This window comes from Epinephelus moara, chromosome 7 (genome assembly GCF_006386435.1).
Source record: "Epinephelus moara isolate mb chromosome 7, YSFRI_EMoa_1.0, whole genome shotgun sequence".
Taxonomy (NCBI): domain Eukaryota; kingdom Metazoa; phylum Chordata; class Actinopteri; order Perciformes; family Serranidae; genus Epinephelus; species Epinephelus moara.
The window spans coordinates 1,171,633-1,197,464 of NC_065512.1; the positions used below are offsets into that span (position 1 = coordinate 1,171,633).

Sequence of the window (25,832 nt, forward strand, 5' to 3'; positions counted from 1 at the left end):
GAATTTATTTACAATATTTAAATAACAGAATTAACTGAAATAGTAACTTCAGGGTGGACTAAGGCCAAAATAACAAACAAAAACAATCCTGCCCAGGGAGTAAGTAAATAACCTAACCAAACAATAAAAAAACAAACGACAAAAGCTTACCTCCCTAACTAAATAAACAGGAGAAAAAGGGTAAGTAACAGAACTGGCGGTCCACCCCTACGATTTAACAGTCTTTAACACAATAATGGTGTACTGCAACAACAATATGTGTGGCCGGTTGGGAGAGGAGGTGTACTGCAACAACAATATGTGTGGCCGGTTGGGAGAGGAGGAAGGTGAGGTCTGCCTGCTAGCTTGAAGCAACTGCCATCTTTGTCCTTTAAAAACCTGAACGCCCTTGGCGGCAGCCAATCTGGAACGAGCACCGATCAAATTCACCAATCCTCGCCGGGCTATGGCACACACCTATTTGCATACAGAAAACACAGAGAACACGCACAGAGAACACATGCAGCAAAACACACACAAACAAAATAAATTACGACAACAGTCGTAACAGTTGGCTAAATGTAACCGTGTGTGTGTTGGCTAAATGTAACCATGTGTGTGTGTTGGCTAAACGTAACCACGCTTATGTGTTGGCTAAATGTAACCACGTGTGTGTGTTGGCTAAATGTAACCACGTGTGTGTGTTGGCTAAATGTAACCACGTGTGTGTGTGTGTTGGCTAAACGTAACCACACGTGTGTGTTGGCTAAACGTAACCACGTGTGTGTGTTGAAGGAAAAAACCATCAGTTGGTAGCCGACGTAGTGGCTTTATTTTTATTTGTCTCATAACGTCAACAACCAACACACCCAGGGTACCTTGGACGTCATATGGACGTGGAAAGTCCATGACCAAACGTGGACATGTGACGAGGTCACAGTGAGGATGTGTCGGTCTCTGACATGAAACTGTTTTATTGATTGTTTGTACTGGTTTAAATCTCCTGTTCTGTTTGTTTTGGGTTTGAGCCTGTTGCAATCTGCAATCCTCACCCCTAGATGGCAGTAAATCCCCCTACATTTGACATACTGGACCTTTAAGTTGATATATATATTCTTTAAGGTGGCTAAAATACATTTTGCTGCTGCTCTGTCCACAGCTGTCCACTGCTTTGCTCCTGTGTCGGCACTCCTGCCTGCTTCTCCAAATTAGTGGTGTGCAGACTGACATCTAAATACCTCACACAACCCCACTTGCAAAAATCTCTTTAATGTTTAAAGATCACTGAAACTCTCTGATGGATAAAGAAGAGCACTAACATAAGACAGTAAATACAGTGAGTGGACGAGAGTAGAAACAAACGAAGAAATGATTTGTGGACTAAACATCACAGCTCTGTGTCAAACAGCTGAACATTATCCACAACACATGTTAATGACCTTTGTTTATGGTGTTAACAGCAGAAACCAACAGCAGAGTTCATCTTAAAATGTTTATTTCAATAAGGTGCTGGGAATATTCAACAGTCACATTTTTTCCTTTCCACAGAACGAGGACATTTATAACCCGAAGCCCGGGAAACCACAGAGAGTGTGCTGCAGGACAGAAGGACGTGACCTTTAACAGTATGTACAGATAAAACAGTCACAGTGTGGAGGAGAGGGAGGCTGAACACACAGCACTGGGCAATTAAGGCAACACGTCAGTAGGTAAGAGACAACCTTTTCTGTACAAGGAGAGTAAAAAATAAAAATAACAAGCACCAGGAAACACATTACAGAGCCTCGCCGAACCCCAGAAGAGAAGACATTAAAACACTTCTTATAGCTGCTGCGAGACAAAGACACAAAGAAGAGTCATCGACAAGTCGCAGAAAAACTTTGTCTGTAAGCGACAGATGTTTTTCTTTTCTCCTTGATGTGTTTCTTTGAGGTTGTGTCCCTCCAGATCGGGAGCGGCTCCAGTTTTATCAGTCAAGGAATCCAAAATAAGAAATAAAAAAGAGCTTCCTTTGTTTTTCCCTTCAGTTTGTTGTGTGTGTGTCAGCAGACCCTCCGTTGGCGCAGAGACACCTGCTGGTGCTTTGGAGGAACTGCTTGGCAACTCTAACGTAATCCTTGTGTCTGTGTAGTAAAATCATCTCCCTCAGCGCGCCTCAGCTGCGGCTGAAGTCGTCACCAAACATCCTGTTTCAGTGAAACGGGGCGTTGGCTGTGTTAGTGTTGAGACATTTCCAATAAATACTGGCAGACTGCTGACGAAAACTAACTTTAAAAATCTGTAAAAAACATTATTCAGTTATATTAAAAGCAAATCTCCCGTAAATTGACACGATGAATCATAAACAGGCTGAACTCTGAAATGTGAAGGTTTCACAGTCTCAGCTTCTCTCATGACGACGAGCTTTCTCTAGCTCACGTCTCCAGCCGGCGTCCAGTCGATAATTTGGTAGACAATTTTTGCATATATTCATCTGGAGAGACGATGAAGCATGATGTGAGTACCTGCCTCTCAGCGAGTTGCAGCCTGCAGTCGGGAGCGGCACTAAAACGCCACCAGGTCCCTTGTTTGGCCCCGACTCAGCACAGCCAGGCCTGCTGATTGGCCGATGAAGCCATCCTGTTACGGCCCCTTCACTTCCTGGTTTGGGGCTGATCTGGAGTCAGAACCTTTGAGCTGAGTGGCCACACGGGGGCGACACTGAGAACTTTAAACATTATCTGTAAACAACAAGTACTAACAGTCCGTCATGCCGCGCCTGGTCACCAAAATTCAACCGTTCACAAACGTTTGTTTACATACAAACAAATAAACACACATATAAAAACAGGTGACGATGTGTCAACAGTTGTATGGCGTCGAGTCGATCACATGTAAAGAGTAAACATGGGTGTAGAATCACTCCTTGGTCCTCGTCTGTGGCCATACGACAGCTCCCATCACCACGGTTACTGATATATACACATCTGAGTTCCTCTTTCCCTTCGTCTCCTTTCCCCCCTTTTTATGTGCAAGTAAAATTATTCAGTCCTTTTTGTTTAGATGTTTTTTTCCCCTCAGCAGTGTCACACGGACACAAAGACGTCCAGGTAGAGGCGGTCGTAAGACTCCCTGAAGAAGAGGATGAGGACGAGGCTGAAGAGGCAGGAGCCAGTGAGACACCAGTTCATCCACGACAGCTCTGCATGGAGACAGACAGAGAGACAGACAGGTGTTTGGGTTAGACTGTGAGCCGTCTGCTTCAGCTCGTATCCAGAGTGTTAGACGTTGGTTGGACACAGCAGGTGAAATTTTTCTTTCTTTTAACTCACCACTTTGACTCTGTTAAACCAGGCAGTGTCCCATAATAATCCCATAATAAACTCTGAGCACACTGTAACTCAAACAGTCTGAGAGACACTGACATGAGCTGCATTCTAGAGACCTGAGATATCACATCATACACATAAACAGATCAAGTAGTTTTCGGTTATTATAACTGAGAAAATTGATGACAAGGCAAATTTCAAACAGCACAAACACAAGTTTCAGCATCAGCAGTAAAAAAACAACAACAAACACCATCAAGTATTTTCTGGCTTTAAAGGATCGAACTGTTGGTTCTGCATGTTTTAAACTACACATCACATTCACAGGACTTAAAGCTTCAGTAGGCAGGTTTACTCTGCTGTCAGTGGACAAACATCCCATAATAAGCTTTGAGCATACTGTAACTCAAGTGGTCTGAGAGGAGACTAGACTCTTGCTCCTGCTCTTGGCTCTGGGTTTAGGCTTTAGAAAATCTATGACGAGAGACTTTGACCAATCACAGGTCATTTCAGAAAGAAAGCATTCCTATTGGCTGATCTGCAAATGCAGATGCACGTCTCTGCAGTGAAAACCTGACTCAGTGGTGGAGTAGAAAGTTTCTATCTTAGCATTCAAAACGACCATCTACACTGCAGAGCAACCCAACAAAGAGACGGACTGATCAAACAGAGTCTGACAATAAACTAAATAAAACACGTGTCAGTATCAGTGAAGAGTTTCAGACATGGAGACAACATGATGCTAACAGTTTAGCCTCCTGCTAACCCAGGCGTCAGCAACCTTTACTATCAAAAGAGCCATGTTTGGCAAAAACACAACTAAAATAAATCAGTCTGAGCCACATAATATTTTTTTTAGCTTTACGACGGTAACACAGCCTATACAGTCTAAAGTAACCCATCAACATTATTAATAGGTCTAAATTAGCATTAATATGCTTTAGCACAACGTGGCTCCTCTGCAGCGGGTTATTAATGATTACTTGAACTTTGCAGCGTTGGTGATGAAAGCAAACAAATCTGTCCACGCAATATTAAATTGTTCATTTCCTCCGAGATGTTTCTTGATTTGGATTTTGAATCTATAGCTGAACTAGCGAGGGAAACTCAAGACCAGACACCGCTACTGAGGTTCTGTGCAGGTGACACATTTTTACAATTACAGAATGTAAGAATCACTCGAGGCTGACAACGATGATTAAGAAAATTAAAATGTTTAAAAAATTAACCATATCGTTAACGCTTTCATATGATTTTTTTGGTCAAAGCCACAGCGAGCCACTGGAGAGCTGCATGTGCTAACGTTAGCTAGAGCCTCAAATCACAGTGTGTCCTCCGCCTCACTCCCCGCCGCCACAGACCACCTCCCTAGGAGGGGAGCAGGCAGCAGCTCTGGCGACAGAGTCAGCAGCCACCACAACCACAATCCAGCCGGTGTAGACGCTGGCTCCAAGGCACCAGACAGGCCTGACTCCCCGCTAAATCTGCAAACTTTCTGTTGCTGCTGTTACACAGATTAGACCCGGTGCTGCTGCTGGACACCAGCTCCAGCTGGGGGTTTGTGTTGGCAGAATTCGAGCAGCTACAGCCACCAACCGAAGCTCCAAAGCTGCTGCCTGCTCTCCTCCTGTGGAAACAGTCCACAGCGGCGGGGAGTGAGGTGGAAGGACTGTGAGGTGGCTATCTAGCTAACTCTTGTCACATTTGTGGTCTGATAAACAGAGACAGGGGCGAGGAGTCATGTATGAGAAACACTGGGTCGTGTGCATATGCCAGTGGTCATCTGGTGGGAGGGGCTTAGGACAGAGACGGGAGAGCTGCAGGAGGAGGGGCTATGTTCAAATTCTGCTGTTTTGTTTTTCTGCCTCCAGCTTTGAATAAGAGAGAAAATAAAATACATAATGATAATAAATATGAGCATAACACTGAGCTCTAATTCCTTTGTAGAGTAATCAGAATAAAAATTACTCAGCAGGTGAAATCACTGTGGATTAATGCAGGAAAAAGAGATCATACAGGCTCAAAATTTAAACAGGAAGTGACCACTGCCTCAGTACGACTGTGTGTTCCTTCATAATGACATGTGAGTCATGCACGTAGATGCAGAGAGCTAATGAGAGTTAGTATGAGCTGAATAATTTATGAGTATCATATGGGACTAATGGCTGATCAATAAGAATTCCTGACATACCGTATATGAAATAAGAGCTTCCTCCTGAGCTGTCGTTCATAATCATAGTGAATAACTCACAGATATTGGCAGTGCTCCCCGTTATCATTGACCTCCACTTGAACCTAAACATGGAGGCGAATGAGGAGTTGTATTTTCTCAGCTCTGTTCAGGCTCCATTAACCACAGGAGAGTCTGCAGTGATGCTGAATCTGGAGGGCAGATGGAAACCTGCAGCAGCACTCAACCGTCGGCATCTTAACTCATCAGACAAATAACCTCTTCTTCTTCTTCAGCCTCAGCGAGGCACGCGCTCACATCTTCGCCGTGCAGCCGGCACCAACATGCCTGGACAAACCCAAATCAATTCACTCCTTCTTTCAAATGCATCGAGTGGCCCTCGCTGTGAAGCCGGCCGTCTCCACACCACGTAGGTGTCTGAGGGCTTCGTCCTGACAGAGACGTTAGGCAGAATCTACGTTCTGCGGCGAGGGCCGACTCCTCGGCCAGGACGGAGGATGTGGTGGCAGCAGGCAGCTGCTCGGCTCCTGATAACGAGCCAGACTAAATATAGAGAAATCAGGTCGTAACACGCAGCGAGGCCCCGGGGCCTCTGGCAGCACACTGTGACTCCACTCACTACGACTCCACTTCGATTCCAATCAACCAGCTTGTCATAATGTCGTCAATAATATTGTCAATGAGTTCCCCCGGGACTGGTCAGAGGACGAGACCACGAAGACACTGTGGCCTGGACTCAAGGACGGATCAGGAGACAATCAGGCCCTGGGCACAGAAATGTTTTGTAGTTCTCTTGTGTCTCTCTGTAGTTCCTCTGCATCTCTTCGTGGTCATTTTGTGTCTTTTTGTTGTCGTTTGTGTCCTTCTGAGGTGTTTTGTCTCTTTGTAGTTATTTTACATCTATCTGAGGTTATTTTGTGTTTTTATTTAGTCTTTCTGTGTCTTCTCATGGTTGTGTTGTATCTTTCTGTAGTTGGTTCGTGTCTCTGTGGTTGTTTTGTCAGTTTCTGTAGTTATTTTATGTTCATTTGCATCTCTTTAAGGTAATTTAAAGTCTGTGGTAGTTTTATCTCTTTGTAGTCATTTTGTGACTCCTTGCAGTTGCTTTGTTTCTTTTTGTAGTTATGTAGTGTCTCTGCAGGTCCTTTGCATCTCTATGGGGTCATTTTGTGTCTCTTTGTAGTCAATCGGGTCTCTGAAGTATTTTCTTTGTCTCTTTGAGGTAATTTTGTGTCTTATCAAGGTATATTATGAGTAAACGATGTCTTTTTTGGTAGTTTTGTGTCACTTTGTTGTTGTTTTCCCAGTTTTTGTAGTTATTTTGTGAGTCGTGTTGTTTGTATGTGTTCTTGTGGTCGTTTTATGTCCCTTTGTTGTTGTTTTTGTCTCATTGTCATTGTTTTTTTTTTTGTCTTTTTGTAGTTGTTTGTGTCTCTTGGAGCTATAGTTATGTCTCTTTGAAGTAAATGATGCCTACTTTTGGTAGTGTTGTGTCTCTTTGGAGACATTTTGTAACTTCCTGTGGTAGTTTTCTATCTATCCATCTATCCATCTATCCATCTGTCTATCTGTCTATCTGTCTATCTATCCATCTATCCATCCATCCATCCATCCATCCATCTTATTTTGTGTCTCCTCATCATCGTTCGTGTCTCTTTGAGGTAGGTTTATGTCTGTTTTGTGTAGTTTTGTGTCTCTTTGAGGTGTTTTTGAGTCTCTTCCTGTGGTAATTTGAGTAACGTTTTACAAGTGAAGGCCGGGGGCCCCCCTGACCCTTTGGGCCCCGGGGCCTGTGCCCAGTAGGCCTGCTCAGTAATCCATCCATGCTCGGACTGCACACCGCCTCCTCTTTGAGGTAAATGAAGGGTTTTGGCAGAAACCTTTGTGCTCGATCCCTCTCTGCCTGCATGAGGAGAAAGAATGAAGGGTAAGAGGTGTGAAGATGAAAGCAAAGGATAAATGGAGGCAGTAGGGAGGTGGAGAAGGGGCCCGAGAGGAGGTGAGGGATTGGGTGAGGGTGTTTGCAGCGAGGTGTTGAGACTCCTGAAGCAGCCTCATTAATCAGGAGTGTGTGAGCCGGACAGCAGGAGACCCGGTGTGGAGGCGGGTTAATGGAGTTGTGTTTATCTGACCTGCCGTCTCCTCCGTCTAACTCTGTCTCGCTTTCTCACACGTGCGCCCGACAAAGTCTCGTCCATTTAAAGTTGGAGACACACAGTTTGTGTGCGTGTCTGTGTTTGTGTCCGCAGCCTAAAATGAATGCTAATGGGGAGCTTGGTAATTGTAGTAATTCAATCGGCTGATGTGATAAAAATGGACAAGCAGCTCAATTGCCCCCCCTCTGATCTCTGAGGACACGACTGGAGCAAAGTTTTGAGGGAACAGTTAAAGTTTGTCTGAACAGGAGAGGGACCGAGGAGGAGGAGGATGAGGAGGAGGAGGAGGAGGAGGAGGAGGAGGAGGAGGAGGAGGAGAGGGGATGAAGGCAGAAGATTAGAGCAAATGAGATAAAAGGAAGGAGAGAGGAGAGACGTCACTTTGTTCTGATTCCTGGAGGCTCCTCAGTTCAGGCTCTGCTTTAAAGTTGACTATTAGATTTTAATGATCAGTGTTTTAAGGACAGATACAGTCGTGTTGCAGGTCTATAATCCAGTGAGCAGCCACAGCTTCCTGTTAGAAACCTTGCAGCACTAAAGGTGACGGGACTACTCAAGCTTAGACTAATAACATCAGCAGAATCTTTTAAATCCTTCCTCATAATCTTCCTTCACTTTCTAACTTCTGCTTGCTTTAATTAATTTGACGATTAGGCTTTCATATTGATTGTTGAAGCACTTTGCAGAGTTATCTAAACGGCTGATAATTAAGTGGCTGAAGAGAATTTCTGCCTTTTCTTTTTTGTCCTGCCTCCATCTTGCCCAGCTCCTGCACAGTAATCCTGACGTGTTTCGCTCAGTCCTGCCACACTGAGCTGTGATTGGCTAGTGCTCATCATGTCGTGGGGGGGGGGGAGCATAGAGGGTGGACGCAGTTAGGGTAAGGGCAAACAGATCATGCTTAGGGTTCGTGCTAGCCATTGAGAGCACACTCATGGGAAAAAAAGAAATGACATGGTCCTGATGGTGGCGCTGTGGCGACCATCTTAAATACTGAAAATGAATTAAAGCTTTATGACCTTCACGAGACGAGACTTTGAATAAGTTGCACTTAAAAGAGAAGTTAGAAATGTGTCACTTCAACTCAAGCTTCAACAAAGCTAACACAACGTGGAGCAACTGTCATTGCTGGTTTCAGACCGACACAGTTGCCATTTTCACGGCCAGCGGCCATGTTGCGTAAGAAGCAAATGTACCCACGCCTATCTGTGCATCCACGGGCGTGCAGGTCTTAATTGCTATTATGAGGCAGCAGAAAGCGAATGTGCCACTGACCAACAAAAACCTGGTCAGCATGGTGCGACATGCGGGTTCTTACACTCATACACTCTGCTTTATATGCACCCAGGGACGCATTGATGGGTTGTGGGTGAGTGAAACACTCTATGATTAAAGACAAAGTATTAATGACGTTCTCTCGAGTGTGAATACAGCAGAGAGCAGAGCTGCTGTCTGACTCCACATTAGAAGGCCATGGCTCGCTTGACAGCAGTGTCAAACTGGACCAGAGTGTGGAACAAACGATTGTGGTTGACTTTCTCGCTGTGCCTGCAGTCTGCACAGTCAGCAAAGCCCCACAGAAAACACTGGAGCCAATGCGGTGCCCGTCTAATCCTTGAAATATAAATGTAGGCTACAGGCTGGAAGGAGCTCTTCAAAGACACGTGACGGTGTAGGAAATGAAAGCAACAGAGCGAGGGGCCTATCTGTCTACATTGTGTTTAAAATTCATTTTCAGACGTATAGACAAAAAGCATAAAAACAAAACTGACTCTCACTGTTCAGTTAAATTGCAGCTTTACATAAAGCCTACACGTATAGGGATACGTCTAAGGTCTGAAACCCTTTTATTTTTTTTGAGTTAAAGTGTGACGGCTGCTGAATTTGTGTGTGTTTGTCCAGGATTTCCAATCCTGAAGATGTTGGTCAAATTGTCCAGCAAGTTCGGACCATGTGGTATTCCAACCTTCCTGGACATGGGTGGATGACGACCTTTTTGGTCACACAGACCAAAGTAGACTCCGCCAGACACGAAGATGCGAAAACTGTGAATTGGTTTTTACTCTCAGCAGGAAACTAGTCCCTTCTATAATTTGCCCAATACACCATGTAAATATCAGTGAACCAGGTGCAGGGAGTTTTTAAAGGGAATGGGAGATGACCCTCTGATTTTCATTCTATGCCCAAAGCACACCTATGATTAATTAAGGGACTTAATGCAACCCCTTTGCACTTTATTTGAGCTCAAATTATGCACCATCTAATTAGCAAAAATGGAGCTGGAGTCGCCCTAAATACACTTGCAGCACGCACTTTGGACCATGAGCAACAGATCGTTTAAACAGGGCTCATGATCTCTGATTTTAACGGTTTCTACGTCGTCAGAAATTCAAACAATTCAACAGATTGTCACACAATGTTATGTTCAGGTTTCATAGTAATCAGATAGTAAAAAAACAGCTCACTGTAGGAGGAGGCGATGACCATGAGGACACTGAGCTGTTCAACCGGCTGCATTTGTGTTCAAACTGCACCGTGACAACTGGACATCGGCCACAAACAACGACTCAATCGATCAGCGATGTCTTTAACTCCACCAGGTTCACTGTGAGCGTGTGATCGTATTCCGAGAGCATCGGCGTGAACACTGTGACAGTTCATCATATTAACAGCCTATTACTGCAGCTGCCACCGTCAGCACATTGGTGCTACGGATGAAGACGGAGACGTGGGCCGCCAGCCATCTTATGGCCTTAATCAGTCTTAATTGAGGTCAATGCAGCGTTATAATGAATGCGGCTCAGTTCTTCTCTTCGGCTGTGGCCTCTGCTCCAGATGACCGGGGTCACATCTCCAGATACACGGAGGAGCTTGTTGAAATATTTACTGTAGATCGACAGGTTGGTGAACGCTACTCCTAATGACTGCACGAGTGTGTGTGTGTAAAGTGAGTTAATGTGTCGCTGTTCATTTACTCTGTCACTGTTGCTTCTCACTTATGATTCAAAACTCTCTCAAAAACAGAAGAAAACAAATGAAAGGTCTTTTATTCTCTCAGGAGTGACTGCGCTCTACAAAGACAGCCTGTTTGTTTTTTTCAAACACCTCCACAGTCTTTACGGGGGGTTGAAAAAGTTAGTCTGCAAAGGCATTTTCACTTCTGACGAGAATGCGAAAGTTAGAGAGGAAGGAAAAAAAAATCTCGGGACTAAAGAGCTGCAGCAATTATTTCTCTGAGCTGAATAATCCCGCTCCCCCCCCCGCCATGCAGGAGACTCTAACAACTCACAGCTGAACGGAAACTCAACGCCACTCCCTCCCCTCCCTCCTCATCTTCCTCCTCCTCCTCCTCCTCTTCTTCCTCTACAAAACCTTTGAGGCTCCTTTGCTCCACAATACCTCTCTGCTGCTTTGTATTCCACCCGCCGCGCCGCGTTAAATGACACAAACACACAGCAGATGAAATTGAAAAAGAGCGACAAGCGCCGATATATTGCCCCGAGGCTCCATTCATGTTTCTGAGTCACATGCTTCAGAGACTTTGGGGATTTTTTAAAACAGGACAACAGAGTCAAGAGGCCATGTAGGGCTCACTGAACCAAGACCGGCCTCTCGGGGATATTAAAATGGACAAGGAGGTAAATTCATAAACGCCTCTCCGCTCGGAGGGAAAGGCAGCAATAATTCCGAATGCGTAACGAGGCGGTGGGCAGCCAAAAGGAAAACCCTAAAATGAACTGTAAACTGGAAATAGATGGAAATCTTTAAAGGCCAGGGCTGCCAATTTCTAATATCAGGAGGTGGAAGGGTTTCGAAAAGACGAGGCTCATGCAAGATTCATCAGTTTTGAAGTCTGCATATTATTTGCTACAGCCATTATGGGACTACTGAGAGGAAATTAGAGTAATGAGACGGCCCGCTAGAATACTTCCAAGGGGAATTTACATAATAATCAAATTAATCTTCACAGGAGTGATCTGTTCAGGAGAGCAGAGCACAGCTGATCTCCAAACACTACTGTCTCACTGTTTTTACATCCAGGTCGATTTTCCAGCAGACGCAGAGCAGACGTGGGCAAAATCCTGAAAATCTGTCTTCTACCACAGTTAATGTTATTTCACACCCTGACAGAGACACACACTGTGTCTGTTAACACTTTATATCAAGGTACACACATTTACCATTAATGAGTTGCTTATTAGTGTGCATATCATTAGCAAACTGCCTCTTAATTAGTCGTTATAAAGCACTTATTAACACCTTATTCTGCACGACCATACTCTAAGATTTTCCCCTCAATAACTCGTTGTTACTGCTCATGATTAGTGAGGAAGCTGCTGATCTTGAATTACGATGCAGATACAGCCTACTGTCGCCTGTCAGTCAATGTCAGACCTTTGGTAACTGTCTGCCGCCCTAGTTTTTGCAGTATGTCCCGCACTAGTCAGCCCATGTTAGGGCTGGGTACCAAACTTGGTGTCTTTAAGGTTACTGACTGAACTCACAGGTACTGACTTAGGTTAAATCCATCAGTGCCAAATATCGGAAGCACATCTGGATGAGAACACCTGGTTTACACAAGAGACCGAAGTGCCATGAAGTCCCACAGGCCGGCGACGAAGCTCCACAGAGCCGTCGGGATCAACTTAAGATAGATGGTGGAAGTGCCCAAAGCCGGGAAGCTGGACACGGAGCTCTGCAGCCACTCCATCAGCCTCTGTGAGCACTGTGAGCATGGCTCCAGGTCTATGTGGTGACAACGCAGCGCTTTAAAGGCCGGCGCCAAAATTGTACTCAGGGCCTCCATCGTCTAACTGTGCATTCCCACCAAAAGTTTCATGAGCAACATAAGTGGCCGGCAGCCATTCATTTTCAATGCATGCTGGCGACGAAGGGCGTCAGGGGCGTCGGCTGCAGCGAGCGGCGCGATGCCAGCGATCAGAGCATCAAGTAGAAGTTGAGAGAAGCTGAACTTTATGCAAATGAGCAGCGCTGCCGCCGAAGCAGCAGCCAATTGCAGACCGGGATTCTCAAGGTGAGGCCGGGGAAAATTGGAAGAGAAGACAAATATGGAGTAGAAACTTATCAGCACGGTCTGGGCTCTCCCGGAGCTGTACCAGCCGGTGAAATTCCCCGTGGAGTTGCCGGGTTTGCACGAGTCCGTGGACCCAGACGGCCCGACGGCTCCGGGCCCTGCGTTTCCTCAGCAAATACGCCGATGCAACAAAGGAGGCTTCCGAAAGTGCGATCCATGAGCTCCCGCTTATTTACCACCAATTACATTTCTCAGTGGTCCTACGTGCCAACAGGAGGGTAAAATCATAATAATAAAAGACTCATACAGGCTATATGACTGTGTTTATTAGCGTTATTTGAATTGTGTAATGAAAGTCATGAATAATACATAGTGAAGACATAAATGATAGTATATTTGTTCATCCTTGTAAAGTGCACAGCCGGTCAGCCTAGATGGACACATCTGCAGCACCGGCCCCGCCTCTTTGGCTGCTGCAAGCGCCTGCTGGAGCTGGCAGTGTGAGCGATGTCAGAGCGACCAGAGCGCCTGCAGGCGACTATGAAGCTTTCGGTGGGAATGCACAGTAACAATAAGTCTCATCCAGCCTCTATTAGCTCCTACAGGACGTCGCTAACACAACAGTTCACGCAAATTCAACCAATCCCTGTGAATTCTGCACAACATTGCTCTTTTGACCAATCACCAAAACGATTCCACAAATGTGACCAATCATCGTAGCGACCCGTGTGTTTCACCAATCAAAGCAGTGCCCTATTACAACGTGACCAAACTCACTTATTTGTTTCTGGTTGTGAAGATGCAGACGTGGGACCTTAACATCTCACACTTACCAACAAAAACTGCAGCTAAAGACTGCGTAAGGCGATTCCCTGATGTTCTGCATGACAGCGACAATGCTGTTTGTTGTGGTGAAACACAAACAAACAGCATCCATTGAAAAACACTTTTGTTCTGTAAAACACACCTGGAGAACGTCTGAAACGTGTTGACAAATCACCATGATAGAAACTGTTTCACTGTCTGTGCTGACAGAATCAAGGTGCGTTAGATTAAATATATATGGTTAGGAGTAATGTTGGTGTCGGATGAATCATGAAATCAGACATTTTGGGCTTTAACAGCATGATCCTAGTGAGACTGGGAGTTTTCCAAGAATTTTCGATAATCAGGAGTCATTTCTGGCTTGAAACTGATCCGCAGACGGCGCAGTTGGAAAGCATCAGGAGACCAACACATTGTTGGTTTCGGCCTTTTCACAGAATATGCTGACAATAACAAAAATATAGACCGACACCAGCCACATCCCTAAATATATCTCTCTACCATGATAACCACCTTTAACAGATACTGAACCTTTCATCATGATATCCATATTACTGCCATGTCGCCTCGCACCAACAGCTCCAACCTGCACACAGCGTTTGGTTTCCTGCCGATGTGACGGGAACCGTAACTTCAACAACTTTGTACCTGTAGTTACTCTGTGCAGCAGGAAGTTGGTGGCAATCCACCGCTCTGGTAGTTATCTGTGAGCTCACATTACAGCGCCTGCAGCGGTGTGAACTTTGTGACAAGTAAGCTCGGATGCATCGAGCTCGATTAGACGACTTCAGGGTGGAAGTGAAGAAAAGAACAGCAGCAAAAGCCTCCATCATCTCAGCTTGATCTTCTCTGCGGCTGTCGCGGGGAACTTGTCAGGATCCATCTGAGCACATCACACACCCTTCGGCTCGCCCACACATACACACACTCACACACACACACACACACACACACATACACACATGTTGGCATCCAACAACAAGTACATACGTACACACCCACAGAAGAGCACAAAGTGCACACACACACCTTCACACACACCTTCACACCAGGCAGTCCATCATTCAGCACAGGAGAGAGAAGTGTCGAGCCCAAGATACATCATGTATTCTTTATGAGTCCTACTCTTGTGATTGTGTGTGTGTGTGTGTGTGTGTGTGTGTGTGTTCACCTGCAGCTGCTCTTTCTACCCATAACTCTGTCTATCCACACCTGCTACATATCGCTGTCTTATCTATGATTTATCACGGCACTGACACACTATCGGCTCAGAGATTTATAAATACATGCTTGTCATCTGGACCACAGCTTTCAAACAGTTTGAGTTCCCTCGGCTTCTGTCCTTTTTACTGTGGAAACTAAATTAAACTAATACACTCCACCTCCCTCCAGCTTCAGTCTCAACCCTTCAAACTCCCCCTGTTAAACATACCGAGGTCTCGTCCACATGTACACAGATATATTTCAAAACGTGGCTCGTTTTTGGCCTTTTGTCGACACGCAAACAGTGTTTGAGGTTGAAAATGAACCTTTTGTTAAACTCTGTCCAGGGCGGGGACACTCAGGTAACTCTGTTGGGGGCGGCGCTGGTCGATTTAACGTCCAGGTTGTCCAAGATGAAAATGAAGGATGATGCTGACAGCTGAGCTTGCTTCATCGAGTTATAGGGCCGATATGAGACCCTCATTATGACAGCTTTACATTTTTACAGACAACAGCGCCATCACGCTGCCCCAGTGTGTGATTTTAGACACCATGCCGACATGGACAGGCAAATGCGGCATGATCGGCGTGACATGTAACACAACACTGTCAGCCTCTTTTGTGACATAAAGCATGTGTCGGGCAGCACTTTATAAAGAATAATAATGACATCACATATCAATAACAATCATGTACTGTCCCTGTTATATGGCGGCTGATCTCGTCCTCTGCTCGGAGGGTAAGGAGCTCCTGGACCTCATTGTTTTCACTATTTGCGGTAATTTTTAGTTGCCGTTTTTTTTCTTTGAGTTATCACCGAACTGCTGCTGGCTGCTTTTAAAATCTTCTACGTCTTCGTCACACTTGTTCCCATCCATGGCCCCGTCCTACATGCTTTCCCATTTATGCTGACGTCGGTTTGGTGCTGTTACTGCCTCCACTGCCGTCTTAAAGCAGAGATAACTCTGTCCGCCCATCTGTCGATCGTACTTTTTATACAGAACATCACGGCAAAATAATGCTGTGAAATGGTGTGTAATGGTGTAAAAGGGGCTTTAGTTATGTGTGTACGAACCAATATCTTCTTCTTCGCGTCACTTTAGGGTCATGGTTATATCGTCACCTGTTGGTTTGGCGAGCTCTTCAAAGCACTTGATTGATTGTTTTTTGTTTTCATTTAGACAGAGATCTTTTCATAGCAGTGCTGGTGTGAATGAGAAGTCTTAAAAAATGCCTGTGTCCATGTGGACTTGCCCTGAGCCAAACCTGCATCTGCTCTGTGTTTCAGTCCAGCGCTTTAGTCCTGCAACAAAGGTGCATTTAAGGACTCCACCATCTCAAACTGAGGCTCATTATTCACCTTATTTATAGAATTTTCCAGAATCACGTCTTTTTTTAGTACAAGTGCAGCAATGTGATTTAAATCTGACAAGATTTTAAACAACAAAAACACAAGACCAGCTCCTGATGCAAACGCTGCCGGACAAACATCATTTATTTGTGAAGAATCTGATTTTAAAATCCTGAAATAAAACATTATGACTTTCTTGAAGTGCCCTTTTTGCTGCAGATCGATACCAAATGAGTGCCAAATGTCTGCTCTGGCAGTCTGCGGTAACGTTCTCTTCTTTATGAGCCACTTTGGCAGGAAAACAATCAGAGCTTCAGAGTATCTCTACACTAAAAATCTATTTGGGAAAGAAAGCTGTCACAGCAGCAGGTAAATGTTGAAATATAGAATCCAAAATGTCTCCTCACAGAGATCAGGAGACATGAGTGAAGACTCAGAGGCACCAAGATGTGTCAGAGAGAATACGGCAACTTTTTGAGGTAAAGGTTTTAAATAACTGGGAGCCACCTCAACTCCTAAAATAAAGGATTACAGTTCGATCCTTAAAGTACGACTGAGCTCATACACACTTCTCTCTCAGGACTATTAGGACACAGACGGATAAAAAATAAATTTAACAAGTGAACAATTTGTTGATCAATTTGAAGACATTAATTTGGGCTCTAAGAACCTCTGATGGACCTTTTTTCACCTTTTCTGACATGTTATAGTCAAACTATTCATCACTTAATCGCCGGCTGAATCGACTCCAGAGAAACTTGAGTAACGAGATAACTGGAAATCATAGGTGCAGTTTTTCTGCATCAAAGCTCTGTTAAATCCACATACCTACACACAGCATACTGTGTTTCACACAAATTATTACTACTGTGCAACAACGCCCGTATGCTGTGACGATGAAAATAAGGGTGATGAGAAGAAACAGGCCGGAGAAAATGACAGAAAGGATCAATGGGATCAATTTAAGCTGGAACAAAACCAAAACTCTGCACAGTGCGTCTGTTGTAAAACCAAACTAGCCTCCCATAACGGCTAGACGTCAATGCTTTAGGAAGCGTCCAGTTACACAAGGTAACACTAAAGTTAGCATTTAACATAAATCAATATGATTACTAGTTGAGATGAAGGATCCTAAAGAGCGTAAGTTTATTAGGGCTACTTATGCAGATTTTTAACCATCTCTGTGTTGCTGTAATTAGGAGAGAAACATTAAGTGCAAATGAGCAATGCTCTGCCTCCCCTATGGCTGCTAGTGCCAGGAGCACCCCGCGCGCGCATCACCAGCAAAAATGTCCACTGGAAGCTGAACACTGTTCATCTGCACAAACTGCCCAAACTGTGGTGACACAGAGCTGGTTGAAAATCAGAAAAGCTTCCTTTTCAAGAGGGTAAATCAAGATGGTGCGGTGTTTCCAACAGAATTAGGATCTATGTGTGGTGGTAGCTGCTGACGATAGGAGGACGGGCTGCTAACACTTTTTTCTTGCCTGTGTCCTTGCGAGTCTGCGTCCAACTCCTAAATTCTGAGGTTTTGCAGGCCCGTGAACGCAGCACAGACAGAACTCTCTTTATTTTTGTCCCTCAGTAGTAGTTTGTGGAGTTTTGAGTCACAGGTTTGATAACTGATCAGTCAATCCGATCACAGCTAATCAGATCAATGGATGATAGGAGCAGCTGTCTGTGAGTGACAGTAAACGTTTAGACCCAGCGAAGTTTCGCTTTCGAGACGCCAGTCATTCTGCTGCTCCGTCTGTGCCCGGACTACGCTCTGTGCTGTGAGTGTGGAGCAATGCTATATGAACGTTATCTTAAAGCACATTTAATAAACAGTCCAGCTCAAAAAATAGAAAATAAAAACATGGCGGCAGATGTTTTAATTGTGGCGGGCTGCCACAAATTAATGATGTGGGGAACTCTGTGGTTTTGACTGAAGAACTTGATTTTTTTTGTGTGCAAAACTTAACTAACATAACTGGCACATAACCACAGAAAATTAAATGATGCTGTCAAGTTGTGAAAGCCTGAACGTCAGTCATGTTATAATTATGATACACACACATCTACAGTACTTCCCTCATAGCGATGCATAAACTAACCTCAAAACCAAAATATCAGGTTGTGTAAGTAGCGACTGGAGCCTCATTACTGTACACAAAAACATTTTTTTACAAAGTAAACCAGTTATATGTTAATTGAGGAAACCTGCTTTATTTTCTCTTTTGTATATTAACTATTTCTCTTTAATAAAACAAAAGTATTTCTTATTCAATTACTCAATTAATTGATGGATTAATTGGTAGAATACTTGATCACTAAAATAATCGACAGCTGCAGCCCTGATTTAATCAGAATATGATCAACAGGTGAATCCATGATGACAACAATCCTTGGCTGTAACCTTAACATCTCTGTGTCGTGTACATGTTGCTGTTTTCTGCTTTTTTCCATGAGACGAGCTGCTTTTGTGCCGCGGCTGTCATGCTTGTTAGCTGCCCCGAGGGCCGCAGGGCCCCACGGCTGCTCAGGTCAAACAATAATAATATCCACCTGCACTGGCAACACAACCCAGAAGGCAGGATCAAGATACAGTTGTCAGGCAGCAGCTGTCAGCAGCCTCGTAGCAATCAGAAGGAGTTGGCAGAGGAGGAAGAAGCTGGTGAATATTTATGAGGGTGAGAAAATGTATCTCTTATTTACTAAACAAACAGGAAGATGGAGTGTGTATCAGAGATGGATCCCTCATTCCAGGTGATTGGTGCCTCCATGTTGAAAAACTTAGAGGGAAGGTTAATGAAAGCGAAGACAGATGGGCAAAGATCACAGTGGAGCTGGATTCACCCAGCGAAACATGGTTCTGCATACACACCAGAAACAGCCCGCACACACGCAGGCGCTCACATGGATGATTGAGCTCGGTTTCCTTATGATTTTGCTCTCTCCTGTGGAAGCCGGCGGAGGCAGAGGAGAGGCAGGCGACACGCTGTCCTCTCTGCTGTGGGCCAAAATCTTTACATCAAACTTTGCAGCCAACTCGGAGATAAACAAGCGGCTGAATTACATCAGGGAGTTTTTCTCTCTTTGTGCTGATTGTGTCAATTGCATTGTAACCTAATTTTCCTACCGTCCGCCTTTTATCGGCAGCATCTGCAGGGACTTGAAATAGATTTCTGAAAACAATGGAGCCTGTGAGAGAAACCTGCAGGCGGACAAAAAGCGTCTGAATGGAGCGAAAACTTCAGATGGTTGAGACTTTTTTTTAAATCGACAATAAACACAAAAGAAATATTTAAGTGGTGTTATCAAACCCCCTGCGACAATAAATGGGCACCGGTGGATACAGAAAACGAACAAATAAATGCAGTTAAATCTTTAAGGAGTTCTAAAGCAGCGAGGAGTTTAAGCGTGCCTTACCTTTACAGTAAAAGGTGAGGAAGAAGAGGAGCAGACCGGTGAACAGGTTCCCCAGGAAAGTGACCACTCCACACGTGATGCCTTCAGGGACCGGGTACACGGTCTCGATGAAGAGCTCGAAGAATATTGGCACACTGCTGTTGATGAAGATGCCCACCAGGATGCAGGAAGTGTACAGGATGGCTGAAAGGACAAAAAAAACAGTCAGTTATAGTTTAATTGGGAACTATGATGTAATCTGGTTTTAAATTCCATCTGAACAACTCTTTACAAAATGACTGCATACATCGTATCATTTGTTCTCTGCAGCTCAGGTTTATGACAAACCCTCAGCCTGAAACATTTAATCTAGAAAGACGTCCCTTCAGGTGACACTGTACTCCACACAAAACCAAAATCCTGTACGGATGGAAGAGCCCAGTTTGTAACCAAAGCATCATCTTATATTGGAGCCAACCCAACCATCACCTTCACGGAGTCTGCAGAGTCACAGGTTGACTTTGGTAGGCGTGGATGTTTCCAGTCACCTCTCAGTCCGCTCTGCTAAATTTGTGCTCTTCTTCGCAAGTGTTGGTGGTGCTTTTTGTGGTTAGGGTTGGATGGTGGTAGTGTGTGGCTCACCAGTCTGTAAAGTCTCCTACGACTCCTTTCGCTGGCCACATCATAGGTTTCAAATTTAAACATCGGTAAACATCAAGAAAAAGTTGAAGACGATGAGCACCAGCCGAACTAGCATCCTGCTCACAGCTGTACAGGTGCTGGATAATAAACGTGCTGCATCAGTTTCCAACAGGAGATCAGGAGCTGTAAAATCCTTTGATTCATCTAAACTTGGCTAAATCCTGGACAGCTGACTCTTCTTCTATATGCTGAACTAATTGAGCAGAGGACTCTGGGAGAGAAGGTGAGGAGGTGTGAGCTTGAAGGACTGGTGTGACGGTGCAAATGTGAGCTGCTGCCCTGTTCCTGCGCTGGATCCCTGCTATACACCGTTCAGAGGCGGCTGCAGAGCGGCGCTGCCCGTGTTCGGGACCATGCTGACCTTGATGAGGTCAGAATATGTAGACGGACTATGACGCCTCCCCTCAGTGATGTGAGAGATGGCGCCAATCAGAGTCTGGGGCACATTACAGGACAACACTCACCATCGCCGCTGACATCACTATATATATGTGTACAGCCCGATAAATAGTAAGTAAACATTATTAATTGTGCATCAACATTAATGAGTTAGTTATTCACATATTCAAAGACAAGGACATGTGACAGGTTTACAGATACGCTTGTAAGATGTTGAAAAGGAAAACGAATGATTTCAAAATTTGCAGAGACGACCCCAAAAAAGTCGAGCGCCAGTTGCGCCAAAGGAAACGGGCAGATCACAAATCTATAAGGAGCTCAGCACCTGGAAACTGTGAGTAACACCTGAGCCGTCCTGCAAAGTTTTCTTTTTACAGCTATTAAGCTATTAGTTTGTCACCTGCCCAACAAGAAACGACAGAACTATTGATTTGTTTATTGCAACATTAAAGACAGTTATTCTTCCACTGCTCTGCCACCACTTGGCAGCTCGGACCATAACCTGGTGCTGCTAACGACAAAATATAACACACTGGCCCATAAGCAGCCAACTTCCACTAAATCAGTCCGTGTGTGGTCTGAGGACAAATGTGAGGAGTTAAGAGCCTGTTTTGACTGCACAGACTGGTCTGTATTTACTGATGAGGACAATTCTAATAGGATTGATGAAGTGGCTGAATGTGTTACTGATTATATTAATTTTTGTACTGCTATGATCATCCCGTGTAAGACCATCAAAGTGTTTTCAAACAATAAGCCATGGGTTACTAAAGAAATCAAGAATGCTATTAATATCAAGAAGGCTGCTTTCATGAGCAGAGATAAGGAGGAAATTAAATTGGCGCAGAAAAATCTTAAGCGGTCATAAGACAGGGAAAGAATAATTTTAAGGAGAGGGTAGAAAATAAACTACAGGTATGTGACTCTAAGGGTCTATGGATGGGCTTAAAGTCTATGACTGCTTATGGTCCTGCTAATTCTAACCTCAGAGAGGGAACTTTTACACCTGATGAGGCTAATCAATTCTTTGCCCGTTTTGACACCTCCGACCTTTCACAGAAGGTTTCTCTAACTCACCCCATCCTCTCCTCGGAGGGTAGGCCCACTCCTTGTCCCCCTATAACTGTTACAGTTGATGAGGTACAATCCCAGCTTAAACGGCTTAATGTAAATAAAGCCCCCGGTCCGGATGGGGTCATGCCACGTGTCCTTAAAGTATGTGCTGATGGACTGTGCACAGTTTTCCACTACTTGTTCTCTCTTTCTCTGTCCTTGTCTAAGATTCCAGATATTTGGAAAACGTCATGTATTGTGCCAGTGCCTAAAAAACCAAATGCCAGGGCACTTAAAGATCTTAGACCTATTGCTTTAACCTCACATGTAATGAAGTGCTTTGAGAGGACTGTCCTGGGGCATTTAAAGAGGCAGGTCTGTGCCTTTCAGGACCCGCTTCAATTTGCATATAGAGCAGGTGTAGGTGTGGATGATGCCCTTCTGTACCTGCTACACAGAGTATATAGTCATCTGGAACTGAGTAGTGCATGTATTAGAATAATGTTTTTTGACTTTTCTAATGCTTTTAACACACTACAGCCACAGATCTTAGCTAGTAAGCTTTTTAACTATAACCTCAATAGCTCCACTATTGCTTGGGTCACTGATTACCTCACAGGTAGGCCTCAGTATGTGAGGCTTCATGGCAGCAGATCAGAAACTGTTACTACAAGCACTGGGGCACCACAGGGTACAGTTTTATCTCCGTTTTTATTTACGCTGTACACATCTGACTGCAGGCACAGAACTAATTCTTGTCATTTACAGAAGTTTTCTGATGACTCTGCCCTAGTTGGCTATATCTTTAATAATGACAATGTAGCCTATCAAAAAGAAGTGGACAGTTTTGTCAGTTGGTGTGAGGAAGCCCACCTTATTCTTAATGTAGGCAAGACAAAGGAGCTTATCATTGATATGAGAAGGAAAAAACCTGAAGCAACTCCTATTTTGATTAAAGGACAGTCTGTAGAGATTGTACCCTCATATAAATATCTGGGTGTGCATGTGGACTGTAAACTGGACTGGAAGATGAACTCTAACGCTATTTTTAAGAAGGCACAGTCCAGATTATTTTTCTTGAGGAAACTCAGATCATTTGACATCAGCAGATCTCTTCTAAATGTCTTTTATAATGGTATTTTAGCAAGTGTCCTTTTTTATGCGGTTGTTTGTTGGGGTGGCAGCCTAAAATTGGAGGACAGGAACAGGATCAACAAACTTATTAGAAAGGCGGGATCTGTTATTGGTATGAGCCCTGCTTCTCTGGAGGTCATAACAGAGCAGAGGACTAGGAGGAAGCTTAGAGCTATCTTGTCTCAGGATGATCACCCCCTGCGTAGCACTTTTGTTAGAAGTGGCAGAAGTAAGCGGCTTCTTTTGCCCAGATGCTCCACAGAAAGATTGAGGAAGTCCTTTGTTTCTGCAGCAACCAGGCTTTTTAATTTGGATTGCTGATGTCATGTCTTGCTGCTATACTAGTCCTTGAACATTGCACTTTAAACTTTAAATTGTAGCTACACTCTCTTGCTGTTATAACTTGCTGCTATATTTGCTTGTACATTGTACTTTTAAATTGCATTTGTACTCTTTTTATTCTTTATTTTTATTTTTTTTATTTTTTCTGGTCATTTTGCTATTGTTGTATTGGACCACTGCACTCCTAGGTGATGTTGTTGTATATGTATGTTTTGTCTATGTCTTGTTGTTGTACTGTATGTTGGCCATGGTGGCAATCCAGTTTCCCCCTTGGAGATTATTAAAGTTAATCCAATCCAATCCAATTAAGGCCGATGTTACTGTGCTGCAACTGTCCAAGCTTCAATCAAACCCAGATATTTCTCATTGAAGCTTCGATGCCCAAAATCTGATATGCAGGACACTGAGGTTTGACACCCGACCCGACTTATAACGCTCCGTTAGAAGGGACCTCTCCTGTCTGTCATCGAGTGTCACAAGAAGGTTTTCGTGGCACTGTGACAGTATTTCTTTCTGTAATATGTTGCTGTTTTTAGTTGACCTGCACACTCAGCATTAAGATGCAGTTGGTTTCATGGATTCGACAGAATATTAAAATCTAATTTCTTCTTTGCCAAATTGTGCAGATGTCCAGTAGTAAACAGCTTGGCTTGTTTACTCCTCAGGCATGACGAGAATGTTACTGTCCACGCTGGCTGCTGCTGCTGCCGGTTTCATTTGGGTGCACTTCTCAGTTAAATTAAAAATAATAATTATAATTCTGGATTGTGAATTATTAATTTAAAATGATTACGGCTGACTGGCTCAATCATCTCCCCACAATGATTTGTTTAGAAGTCTTGTTGTGTGACGAAGGGTTACAGCTACAGCGTACAGGGCTTCAGTGTTTCCTGTGTCAGTGTTCAGTATGTTCGGCCAGCTCAGGGTCTCGTCTCAGCGTCTCGTCTCGGCTGCGGTCCTTTGGCTGAGACATAAAGTGAAAAGTGTGAATGTGTATTAGAGTGGATGTGTGGAGAGATTAAGCCATCACCTCTGGAGCATCGCGGCACCCTCCATCTCCCTTATCACAGCAGATTGGTCCAAATGAGCTCCCCATTAGCCGGCACGTCCCTTTAATCACGGCGCCTCTGAGGGCCATCGCCTGCCCGCCTGTGACGGGGAACCCAGGAGCCACTCATGCAGCCATCAATGGCAGCCTCCTTCCCCTGCTCGTCTTTATTCAACCCTAATGAAGCACTGATATCAAACGCTTAAGTGCGCTTCACCCGCTGCACTTTCACCGCCACATTATTGAATTAGGTTATCTGCCACCAATTCCCAGAGGGCAGCAGGAGATCCCCTTGAAGGAAGGAACACATGGCAAGTGTAGCAGCAGAGGATCATGGGAGGTACCCAGACTTTTTCTTTTTTGGTCGTACTACAACTGAGGACGACACGTTTATGCACTCAGGGCTGAAAATAACAATTATTTCCAAGAAGAAATTCACCTCATGCTGCTGTTTGGGCACGACACGTATATATTCTTACTAGCCATGCTTGAAAACGACCTTTGAATGAGCTGCATGGAGGTGATGATGGGAAGTAGCATCTGACTCCAAAATACTGATCCATCTACTGCATTCAGACAAGACAAATACACCAATAAGATGCCTTGAAGGTAGCGAAATAACCCAGACCAGGTGGTATGGCCGTACCTATGCCTTCGCCTGACGTGCACCTCCCCATCAATGTAACTCCACGTCACAGTGACGCAGACCTCCGGTCTGTCTCTGTATACTGAAACCATTTCCCTCAGTGGAAACAAAGCTTTGATTTACTTTAATTTCACAGATAAGAAACAATAAATTGTGAAGACAGTAAAGCCTCCACACACTGTGTGTGATTTATCCTGGCTGAAATATGAGCAGAGGAAATCTCTGCTAGCTGCTAGGCTAATTTATACAATGTAAAATACCATAGGCTTGTGCTAATAACGTTAGCATGTTGTATTTGTGGGGAAAATGTGTATTAAGCCATGTTTAATGTGTGTTTTGAATCAACTAAACTTTACAGCACTTCACAGAAACTCCACTGCCCACCAGAGTTCTGGAGGTGTAACTGCAGAGTGACACAGACACATCACCGCACAAGTTTAAATGCTCACAGCGGTGTACGCTCTGCATAGAGCTGATGCACAAGTATGAATTGTCCTTTAGTCTAATTTTTAAGGCCAATGTGGCGACATGTTACTGGTATAGAGACAGTGGCCGATGTCACAGAGTCCACACAAGAGGAGAGAACTCCAGTTCAGGAACCAAAAGTAATAAGCCGTTTTTTTTTGTGATTAATAACAATATATATTTGTTTGGGTGTCTGCATTTTGTTTTTGCGCAATTGAAGTGTGTGTGTGTGTGTGTGTGTGTGTGTGTGTGTGTGTGAGGGACAGAATTAAAAATTGATAGGTAATAAAGGAAATATGAAACATACTTTTTCTGAGAACTATGTGTATTAGTTGTTTTTTTTGTACAAACAAATGTAACACTAAAGTTAGTTACACACAAAGTGTGACAACAAAATGGTGGCTGGTGGAAGACAAAATTAATTTCTAATAGTGCTGCTAATCAGAGGAGCGTTGGTTCGATCCCCAGCTCCTCCAGATCCTGATGGGTGTAGCCTCTGTCATGGGTGTGTGTGTGTGAATGGGAGAATTTGGCATGTGAGGATTAAGGTGTGCAAAACAGGAATACCAACAACCAGTCCAACAGAAAAGATCAGATAACACATC

At 44.2% G+C, this 25,832-nt stretch overlaps 1 protein-coding gene across 1 annotated transcript in view; it reads right to left on the minus strand.

The window, feature by feature from the left end:
- Positions 1 to 1,459: 1,459 nt before the first annotated feature.
- The window catches only part of slc49a4 (solute carrier family 49 member 4), a 93,314-nt gene continuing 68,941 nt past the window's right edge, over positions 1,460 to 25,832 (minus strand). Inside the window, exons 8-9 of the mRNA XM_050049475.1 lie at positions 19,460 to 19,642; positions 1,460 to 3,160 (exon numbers count right to left, since the gene is read on the minus strand). Of these exons, the coding sequence (XP_049905432.1) occupies positions 3,045 to 3,160; positions 19,460 to 19,642 (299 nt within the window). The 3' untranslated portion in view covers positions 1,460 to 3,044. The remainder of the gene's footprint in view (positions 3,161 to 19,459; positions 19,643 to 25,832) is intronic.